This window comes from Biomphalaria glabrata, chromosome 5 (genome assembly GCF_947242115.1).
Source record: "Biomphalaria glabrata chromosome 5, xgBioGlab47.1, whole genome shotgun sequence".
Taxonomy (NCBI): Eukaryota; Metazoa; Mollusca; class Gastropoda; family Planorbidae; genus Biomphalaria; species Biomphalaria glabrata.
The window spans coordinates 17,304,074-17,315,536 of NC_074715.1; the positions used below are offsets into that span (position 1 = coordinate 17,304,074).

An 11,463-nucleotide genomic window follows, 5' to 3' on the forward strand; every position below is an offset into this window, starting at 1 on the left:
TTGGGGGTAGCAATAGCTCCAAACCAACACAACAACAAAATTGTTTACATCAGGAATCCGATAAATTGATGTGGCAGACTTTCAATCATCTTTTAATGCGCAGTATATTTCACTCCCAAATTGCCTCTTTTTATCGCTAATTGCCTTTCATTTCGATACTCTCTAAACGAATCGGATTCAAAGTTGTGCACACATTTTTCTGACGCAATATTTGGGGGGCAAACGTGTTGCTAGCCAACCAAATTACGTCAGTCAGTAGAGACCAGATTACAACAAAGCAATGCAGCTCCATTAGACCTTTAAAGAACAAACTATTTTAAGTTAGAATTCAACCCAAGAAGAAATTCTAACGCAATATTCACCACAGCAGACATGGCGCCAATATTCTCACTTGCCGCTTCTGCTTTTTTTGGGAGCCTATCTGCCGCTGTGGAGCAGGCGAAAAGTAAGTAGACTTAGACTAAGTCTTAGTACTCTTAGAATTCTTAGTTTAGAAAAGCCAGCAATAGATCATTTAATTTAACACAATGACACCGTGTCGATGTCACTTGTTTATTTTTAAAAAATCTGAAGCAGTAGAAGAAGCTTTCCTGGCAAATTTGTAGGCCCTATTCATAATTCAAAGTATTGCCATGCTAAAAATTAGACTAGTCAGTCACTAATCTAGAATCTAATAACTAATTCTAGACTCAAAAAAAAAATCTAGATCTCTACATAGCCATCATTCATCATTGATCTAGAATCTAATCTAGGTCTATAAGACTTATTTAATAAGAGCAGATCTAATGAATTATTATTAAATTCTAGATCTATTAAATTCTCGATATGTAGACTATCTAGATCTAATCTTACACCTAGATCTACTTATCCCATCCAAAGGGCTCTCCATCAGTCCATGACATAAATGTTGACAAAGTCTATATTTAGTATAAGACATATAGATCTAGGCTGAGACTAAGTAAAGAATTCTATCACTATGTCAATCACTGTTTCAAACATAGAAGACTGGGTGAAGACTTTGAATTTTAATTTCGGGACTTTGGGCGCCTCTGAAAAGTACAGGAGGTTGGTCGTTGTGCTGACCACGACACCTTCGTTAACCGTGGGCCACAAAAACAGATGCCTTAAAGATTGCAAGGTCTGAAAGAGGAACTGTCTAGTTCTTTCGTTTCCCTTTTGCCTAGCCAAGCTCTCTTCGTGGACTTGACAAGTAGTCTTAGATCTACATCTACAAACCTGTTGAGGTTGATAAACATTGCCTTTGTCTTACCGCCATAGTTAACCATTTCAGCATAGAAAGAATTCTTTGTTGTTGTTTTATTTTTCAGCATGGGGAAGAATCAAGTGGGTGTCACTGAAAGAGGGACAGAAAATAGTTAAAGAACAGTAAGTTTTGTTGCTGTTTTTGTATCTTTTAACATCGATATGGGCATTCCATTTAGATGTAAACTCTTGTTCTATATCTAGGCCTCTGTTTTCTAAACATATGTTTTCTTTTAAATCTACGGTTATGTTCTGAAATATTAAGCCCTAAGCCCTTTGTTTATATTCAACAGAGGTAAACCAGCAATGATCGTATTCCACAAACCTTGGTGCCGCGCCTGCAAAGGTACGTTCTTCTAGTTTATACATAACTAAAAGTTTGTGTTATCACTTGAATTATATAGGTCAGTAAAAGGTGTTCCATCTCTATTGTTCCAGCTCTGAGGCCCAGATTTGCCAACAGCCGAGAGATTGAACAGATGAGCAATGACTTTGTAATGATCAGTGTTGAGGTGAGTCGTTTAGTAGACAGTTTCCGTTAGGCACTATGACCCTCTAGTCTGCTGGTATTTAAAACAACGTCTATTCAATAATGTTAACTTGTTATCTCTGTGTGTTACAGGAGGAGGACTTGCCTAAGAACTCAGAGCTAAGTCCTGATGGCGCGTACATCCCCAGGATCATATTTCTTGGTAAGTATTTGTTCTTTTTCTGATTAATTTAAATTAACATAGATTCAAGATTGTCACATTTTTAAAATGAAATTTCTAATTGTAATTTAATGAACAATAGCTCTTAAATATCTAATGAAATGTTTTACAATGATCATCAGGAATGTGCGAAGGTTGTCTCATTACTTTCATACAGGACTACACATTAATTATACTCATTTGTATTTTATCTGCTTATACATTTACACATAGCCAGTTCGCTCGGCGAACTTCGCACGCTGAGACAGTTTAATTTCTATTCTATCCTTTGAAATCGGGAGTTCTTTGTCTGTAGTATTGGGTTGGCAGTGGGAGTTTGGAAATCTAACCAGTAATAATACTTGTACAGCGGATAAGTGAGTGCGTGTTTCCTTTGTAGATCCAGAGGGTAAAGTCCTGACTCATGTGTTTAACCAGAAGGGTAACAAACAGTACAGATATTACTATGCCGAGACGAACTCAAGTAAGTAACTATTGACGTGACTAAAGGTTTTAATTATTGGTTTCAGACCGAGAAGGCAATGTGATGAAGCATGTGATGAACAAGGGGAGTGAGGGCTTTAAATATTACTATTATGAAACCGACGCAAGTAGGTTCCCTTGTTTCTTTCATTCATTTTGTTTGTAGGGCACTCAAAACGTTTCTATTGTAAAGACATGTTTGTAAAACCCCATTCGCACGAGATAGATGCAGACTTCATAGTAGGCTATAGGGAACAATAAAACAAAACTACTTAAATCCTTAAAAAAAAATTAAAATAATAAATAAAAAATACATGAAATACGAATCTATTTGGACACTGTCTTTTCATACAGAGTGTCATTTATTTAAATTACCAAAAAAAAAACAAAAAAAAATTATACATTATTCATGGTATACATAAGACTCAGACAAATGTGGGCTGTCATGAAATTTCTAGTAATGAAATAAGTTTAAAGTCAAGCAGGGCCACATAGCTGATTATTATAAATATATATATATGGCTCCTTTTGTCTCGAAAGGCAATGGATGCGCCCAAGTGAGTCACTGGTTTTGGCTTAATCTTGAGACGGGGCAGAATCTGGTGTGGCTAATCAAGCCAATTCTAGAACGGCAGACTTTGCCACAATTCGTACATTTGTATGCCTCTGATTTAGGGCTAGCAGACAGGGCAGCTTTCTTTTTTTCCCTCTTGATTAAAGCCGCTTCAATTCTTTTGTTCTCAGCAAGGGTTGTCCCAGCACGCACAGTCTGTCTCCATGCACTCCGGTCTCTGGCTATGTTTTCCCACATACTTTCACTGATGCCTGAGGCTCTCATGTCTCGCTTGCAGACATCTCTATATGTTAGTCTTGGGCGGCCCTTGGGTCTGACTCCTTCCACAAGCTCAGCATATAAGATATCTTTCGGGATTCTACCATCTGGCATGCGGGTGACATGTCCGAGCCAGCGTAATCTCCTTTGTGTCAGGAGAGCATACATGCTGTTCATATTGGCCAGTCTCAAAACTTCCTGATTGGAGACATGGTCCCTCCAAGAGATGCCCATTATGCGTCTCAGGCAGCGCAAGTGGAAACTATTCAATCTGTGCTCTTGGTACATGTATGTTGACCAGCTTTCTCTGCCATAAAGGAGAGTGCTCACAACACAGGCGTTGTAGACTAGGATTTTGGTCGCTGTGGTCAATTTACCATTTTCCCAGACGCGCTTGGAGAGTTTTGCCAATGCTGTGGTAGCTTTTCCTATCCTTTTTGTCAGCTCGATGTCTAAGTCTAGGTTACTGACAATTGTTGAACCCAAGTAGGTAAATTCCTGCACCACTGAAAGGGTGTGGTTCCCAATTTGTATTATAGGTATTTCTGCAACGTCTTGTGCCAGGATTTCGGTCTTGGAGAGACTTATAGTAAGGCTAAACTCTTGACAAGCAGCTGCTATAAATATATAACAAATTGAAATAAACAGCTAGACGAGCAATAGGTCAGAGAATCACGCGTTTAAATTCTTCAATCGTGTTTTGAAAATTCTGTTTTGGCTTCTTTAATACAACAACAAACTTAAAGACAGCATTTAGGTTTAGCTGGGTTTCTGTCCACGGCTTTTGCAAGAGACGATTTGAGCCTCTTAGACCCGCACTCAAATAGAGTCTAATGACTTAAGACTTAATGACTTGAGAGACCTTAACATAAACATTATGAAACTTTAGCGTTTTCTAAGCAAATATGTATTCAACTGTCTTTAATTTTTTTTTTTTTACGTCAAGTGACTTCAGTTTGATTTTTTGAAAGCATTATCTGACATTTGTTTTCAGTCATTGAGAGCATGAAGTCAGTGTTGACTCAAACTGGGGCACGTCGGAGTACTACATCATAGGGAACAAAGCCCGCCTCTTCTAAATCTGGCACCAAAAATTAAGGTAGATCTACAGTCTTAATTGTTCTCGAATCGGTTGAGATAGTGTTTGGCTTGCAAAAAATGGTTAAGGGAGATAATGAGTGTTAGGCAGGCAAAAAATGGTTAAGGGAGATAATGTAATAGAAAATGAAATAAGGTTCGTAATGCGTTGTGTTGCTTTTTAGAAAGTCATACAAATCTGACGCATCAGCTGCCTCTCCCACTTTGTGTCCACCTGATTATTAAACTTGAGAATATTAAGTCTACTGCCCTTAACAAACTCTCTTCCATCAAACCCGAGAGGAAGGGTGTTATTTAAAATATAGGAAGGTATGTTGGGAGAGTGGTGAAAGTTTGCAAGTTAAGTGTTGTTAACACAAAGTCCATACAACTGCTCCAAACATTAGATACTTAACAGAACATTGTCCTTTTTAAATGATTAAAAGCTTAGTAATTTATATAAGGGAATTGGGGACTTCAACAAGTAAACAATGTTATGTTACATACCATGGCCATAGTCGTGAGACACGAGCTTCATCCACTTCTAAATACGAACGTAAAACATCATTGCATGTGTCTGACTCACAAATACTTCACACTTCGTCATTAACAAGAGACTTTACAGTTTAGAGGCTAGGACTGCAGCTTTAGTATGGAGCTTAGTCTCTTTCACTGCCTTGACTTTCTTGATATAAGAAAGAAAAACACATGTCTCTCGCCCATAGATATTATTGGATCAATAACTTTTTATTCACAAATCTAATTTATTTAAAAAAAAAACAATTGAGGAGGCATTAAAAAAAACAACGTATCTACATGAACAAAAACGTGTTTTTCTGTTAGGCCTTTTCGCTCTTCTTTCTATGATTTTCTTTTTAAACATAGAATATTAGATGCCTAATACGTATAATATAAGTACATAGTATGTAAAGAAAGTAAGGTTGCTATTTCAGATCTTGTGATCTATAGGGAAGATGATGTAAAGGTCATCTGTTTCTGTGGCCCACTGTTAACGAGTCATGTGGTCAGCACAACGACCAACCGTCTTGACTTTCCCCAACTGACTCCAGGTGCCCATTAGAGCTGGGTGCTAGTTCAAATAGTACCGATCTGTTATAAACTATGAGTAAGCGTGATATTGTTGACACATTTTGTGATTTTGATACATATTCAACACTTACAATTCTTTTACTTATTCTTGTATGGAAGTAATAGTAATAAGCTAGAACATATGCCCAGCGCCCCCTTACGGATACTGTATTTAATGTAATCAGGTAAACGATGTGTGAACAAAGGCCGACACCGATATTAAAAACAATTTAAAATTCTCTCTATATAGTTCCGTCCATCGTGGTTCGATGATGACCACTTATGTCATCCAGGTGGCTGCGAGATTTGCACCGGTTGTTTTTTGTTTTTTTGCCTCCTTTGGTTGGTAAGACCTATGTGTGAGCCAAGAATGTTCTGCTGCACACTGGGCAGGTTATACCAACTCAACTCTAGTGCCATTGGCCTTGCTTTTTTTTCTGGGACTTATACTTCTTCCAGCGCTGTTCTATTGTCTGTTGTTCTTTGTAATTTGTGCGCCAGTTTTCACAAGCGACGCCATGATGCTCTATCATGGGCTTCCGTCTCCCAGGTGGCAGGGTCTTGCTGAAGGCTTTCACAGAAGCTTTGAGGGTGTCACTGAAGTGTTTTCTTTGTCCACCTTGCGAGTGCTTCCCTTCCGTTAATTAGCCATACAGGAGTTGTAGGGATGCGAGAGTCTTCTATTCTGTAGATGTGGCCTGCCCATCGCAACTGGGACTGCATCAGGATTGTGTGGATGCTTTGCAAGCCAGCTCTGCGTAGGACTTCAGTATCTGGTATTTTCTTGCCACTTAACATTCAGTATTTTTCTTGTAGAAGTGGTTCAGTTGTTTTTTTTTTTCATTTTTTCTGTAAACTGTCCACGTTTCTGGGGCATATTTAGTACGAAGTATGATAGCTCGATAGACCCTAAGCTTTGTGTTTGTGGTGACACCTCGTCTATTCCATAGAATGCACTGGCCTTTGCAATACGCAAATCGATTATAGATCTTTCCGTTTCTGGAGAGTGTACTGCCAAGGTAGTTGGATCTGTCCACAGTATTTATTTCCTTTCCATTCATCTTAATGATTGAATCCGAGTAAGCTTTACCTGGAGCAGGCAAATATAAGACTTCAGTCTTTTCTCTAATTACCTGGCGCGGGTAAATAGTCTTTCATTGACAGGTCCGTCTATTTCTTGGTGTTGTCTTCCCAGACAAAAGTAATGCACCCACTTGTTTTGTTGTCTTCCAAGACAGAAGTAATGCACTCACCACCTATTTACTTCACTATCATTAACATACCCGCTCAATGTATTTGTTTCAGAAAAACCATGGTCTCCAAGAACATATTGTCTGCAGATATTCTTTTAAGTCAAGATAAAAACATAAACTACAAGGAAATGCTTTGATTTAGAAGACTTACCAAGACAAATTTTGACATCAAAGAAGCTTTAATAAACCAAATTTAAGTTTACAGTTGCCTTTTTGTCGTTTTTTTTCCTAGTATGTCCAATGTTTCTTCTGTTTGTTTTTTTTTTTTTTTGTGATATTCTTTCGTTGTAAAAGGCAAAAGTACTACCAAAATTCACATATTTACAATACTGGTTAGTCCAGACTTTCTCTTTACATATACACACTGTATATTATTGTTAGGAATTGTTAATTGATGATTAGTAGCAATCTTGTATTGGATTAGCTAAAAAAATATGTGCAACATGGCTCGTCTAATAGGCCAATTAAGCTCCCATAAACACCTATGCAATACAAAATCTTTTTTAAAATACTCTAAATCTAAATTACATAATTTCACCTATTCATGAACACTTGACATTTAGTTAATTGAACATTGACTTGAGCAAAACATGCATGCTATAGGTAAGATAAGATAACTTTTATTGATCCAACCAAATGGAAATTCGGTTTGACTACAATTGACAACTCAGCGTAACTACTATACAATATCAATATAGATGCACATACGAACGATATTCACGCACGAAAAACACATACACATAACCAGCGCTTTATAAATAGACTTCTATGTACTTCTCGATGACAACAGAATGTTAATGTTTTAATTTTCTTCTTTGGGACAATCATGTTTTCACAGAACTGGATGTACGAATTAACAGTTGTGTAAGTTCATCTGTCTGGGCAGTTGTTTACAAACATGCCCCAATCTGTTTGCTCCAGACAACTTTGTAGCTGTAAAACAGCGTCATCAGACCATGACTGGGTGGACTGTACTTCGGGTTTTGTTGTTTTTAAAACCGGTTTGTAAGTGGGTGTAAGATGGATCATTGTGCGGTCCGACTCTCCGAGGGGAAATAACGATCGAGATGTGTAGGCCATTTTTATGTTGCTATAACACATGTCCAGGGTTTTATCGTGCCGTGTGGGACAATTAACATATTGAGTATATGTTGGCAAGTGATGAGCTAACGAAAGAAGATTGAAATCTCCCATAACTAGTCGGGCAGCATCAGCACTTTTTGTTGCAATCATATGTACAATGTCTGGTATATGTTTTGTTGCTTTCTCTGTGTTGGCTGTGGGTGGTATATGCACAAGTATGACGAAAAATTGTGTAACCTCTCTCGGCAGGTAGTATAGCATGAGATTGTTACATAGTAGTTCAATGTCGGTCGTACACACTTTAGTTTTGATTGAAATATTGACACAACAGTTCTTTTTATGACATAAATGGCCAGTCCTCCTCCTCTTGTTTTGCCACTATCTGTTGTCCTGTCTGATCTGTACAAAAGAAACGCATCCAAGTCTAATGATGCGTCGGGAATAATTTTATTTAGCCATGTTTCAATGATACAAATTAGCGAGCTTTCACGGTAGAAATGTCTGCAGCAACAATCAAGTTCGTACATTTTGTTATTTAGTGATCTAACGTTGCATAAGATAATATTAGGCAGATAGACCATTTGTCCTTTTTTCCTGCTTTTAACTCGAACTCCTCCTGTACGGCCTCGTTTGTTTCGCTTTGTCTGTGTGTTGATGGGCTCATGGCGGTTTGTTATGTATCGGCCATTTGTTTCCAAGATGGCGGGTGTGTACATAGATTCATTGATGATCATATTATTTATGCAATCCACTGAAACACTGGTTTTTAACATGCACACTAATAAAATAGTCCATAAAACTAGAAACACTTTTATTCCCTGAAACACAATATGAAAGGAATAATAGAAAACAAATGCTGATTATGTCGCAATGTAATCAGGTCGCCTGCCGAGCGGCGCCCCGGAAGTATAATATCAATAGCATTTATCATCTACAAAATCAAAATCATTTAGCTCTTGGGCAGAAAGGGGAAGTAGCCCTGCAGAGATTATGGGCATGACATGGCCTAAATTGTGCCAGAAACCCAAAATATCAAATATATTAGGTTAGTGCCCCCAAAAAATCGGTATCAACAAAACATTTAAATTGACATAATGCATTTTAATGACTCGCTACACCATGACTACAACATATAAACATGAAAAGAAAACATTTAGAAATTCGTTAAAGTAGAATCTAACAACTTGATATTGTCCCGTGTAAGCAACTAGGATGAATTCCTTATTCAATGCATTAAACGCTGATAACTTCATACACCATATCAAGCTTATCAGCATGTTAGCATGTAGATCTGTATCTAACTCTGGAATTACAATCAAGCTCCTATTTGGTCAACCCTCAAACCTTGATGGTATTTGACAAGCAGTTAGTGTGTAATGTTAGGTGTAATTTTAATTGCGGATCTCTGGTAGTAAGGTAGGTAGGCCTATATCCGCTCTTTTGAAATGCAATGTTTTTTGTTGACGATCCAACTTTACAGTGGTAAGAGACAGGGCGTAATGGATTCATCTTGTTCTTCCACACAAGACCTAGATGTGACAGGTGGGGAAATGTGACGTGTGTTTGGCACGTTTTATGTCTAGGGGATGATTATTTTTAAAGCTATCACACCCCCACTTATCAGCATATGAATCGGGAGCAGGCACGCAACGAGACAAAGCAATGAAAGATAGATACAAAAGTTAAAATAAAGAATATTTATTTACATAAATATACATATAAGGATAAAAAGGGGGAGGGTTTGCATCTATCTCTAGTATATTCTATGTTTAATCATCACTCTTGCACATAATAAGAGAGTATGTCACTTTGTCCTCTGACTTAGCTGGTTGTCCTGTTGATGTCGCAGCTGGCTGGGTCCTGGCTTGAGGTTCTGCAGCTGGAGGTGGCGCTCTAGCGGATAGAGGGACGCCGGCGATATAGCTCTTGTGGAGTCTCAGTCCCAAGTTCTAGTATCTGTAGTGGGCACAGTATGGCGGGTGGCCGGATACCGTGGGCACAAGGTTACTGCGGGCAGAGCTGATCTGCCGTGGGCAGTGTGAGTAACAGGATATGTCCAGTGAGTTGCAGAGGGTTGGCGTAGCTATGACGTCTCGCACAGATCTGACTCTATAGGGACGTCGCGCCTAATAGCTTGACAGGTGGGCTGTCGAATAGGCGGGCAATGCCGATAGCGCCAAGTAGTAGAGTTGGGTAGATCTCAGTAGGCAAATGCAGCGCTGAACAGCACTAAGCACAACTGCAGGTAAATGGATCGTTGATCCAGTAACTAGGCAATAGGTGATTCTTGATAGCAACTAGGCAAGTGCAGCGCTGATTAGCACTAAGCACATAGATAGGCCAGTAGGCAAATAGGCAGGTAAGTAATCCGATAAATAGGCAGACACCTGAGGGAGGCTGCGGATAAATAAAGACAAGTTAGGACATGTCTCTCATACATCTTATCGATGCCCTCGACTGAGGTGCATTCGTCAGATTGGTGAAATTGCTTTAGAGCACAATGAGGAGATGATGACAAATGGGATTTGGAAAATAGATGGCAGATAGTAGCATTATATAAATGTACATAAAAGGGGAAATACTAATATAAAATGTACATAGAAGGGGAAATAATAATCTCAAATAAACAACATAGGTGGATAGAGAAAGAAAAGGGGGGGGGTTGAATTGGGCGGTGGTCAGCGACCCAGATGATTGTTTACATATGACCGTGGGTCGAGAACAATGGAGCGCGCTTGAATGGTGTGTCCGTTCAAGCGGCGCAACTCTCATTAGAGTAAAATGAGTAAAGGGGAGATAATTCATTACAGGGGAGATAATTCATATCTCCTTTCTAAGCGCAGTATTAGTGCGATAGTAAAATCATCAAGGCGATCAACCGAGATAAAGGAAATAAAATAAGGTGTACAAATATATACATGGTTGCATCAATGATCAATTGAGCAACGTAGCATTAATAGATTAATGCAATACTAAAATATATACATAGCACATGTTTATGCTTTCTACTTACGCCAGTGAGAAATACACAATGCACTAATTAAATATAAATGAACTAAGCAAAATACACATGATAAAATCCAATGGAAATATACACAGAGTAATTAAGATGGAACTTGTGATTAAGTTCGGCTTACCACCAGGTATTCCTCTAGGAGGGAGAATAAATGATATAGTCCAGACTCGATCGACAGCGATAGAGGAGTGAAAGGGTCTGGCTTGATTTGAATCTACTTATATATGCCTGGGAAATGTGGGCGGACACAGGAAACGTCCTAGGCTAAGAATTAGCTTACACGTGGGTGAAGTCCGACAAGCGTCACACCTTGGGGTACCACGCGGTGTATTGACCCGTGTAATCTCTTAGATCAAAGAGAGACGTGGGGGGAAGAGTGACCTACATTCCACCCAAGGGGGGGGTCAATCGCGGCGGACATCCGCGGATAAGACTAAAGAGAACGTGTCTATCTTTGCCCCGGTCAAGGGCAGATAAATGAAAGGACTGGCCTAATTTTCTCCAAGGTGGTGGACTAAGTCTAGCCTGGTAGAGAGGAAAGGTGGGGCGGGTGAAGAAATTGGAGGTAGGATGGGGAAATAATTAAAATAAAATAAATAAATAGTGAAAAATAATAATTAATGCTGTGATAATTTAGAGTGACTCTGACAGCGAGTTTTTGACTTGTCACACTAGACA

At 38.8% G+C, this 11,463-nt stretch overlaps 1 protein-coding gene across 2 annotated transcripts; it reads left to right on the plus strand.

The window, feature by feature from the left end:
* The first annotated feature begins 210 nt into the window (after nucleotides 1-210).
* LOC106064350 (thioredoxin domain-containing protein 12-like) lies at nucleotides 211-4,366 on the plus strand. 2 transcript variants are annotated; one of them, XM_013222878.2, is made up of 7 exons: nucleotides 211-445; nucleotides 1,329-1,386; nucleotides 1,557-1,609; nucleotides 1,702-1,775; nucleotides 1,886-1,955; nucleotides 2,353-2,436; nucleotides 4,262-4,366. In XM_013222878.2, the coding sequence occupies exons 1-7, from the start codon at nucleotides 373-375 to the stop codon at nucleotides 4,321-4,323; spliced, it is 474 nt and encodes a 157-aa protein (XP_013078332.1). In that variant the 5' UTR covers nucleotides 211-372; the 3' UTR covers nucleotides 4,324-4,366. The 2 variants fall into 2 exon arrangements, with proteins under 2 accessions (XP_013078332.1, XP_013078333.1); XM_013222879.2 differs by lacking the exon at nucleotides 2,353-2,436 and adding an exon at nucleotides 2,483-2,563 and having other exon boundaries at nucleotides 215-445.
* The last annotated feature ends 7,097 nt before the right edge of the window (nucleotides 4,367-11,463 follow it).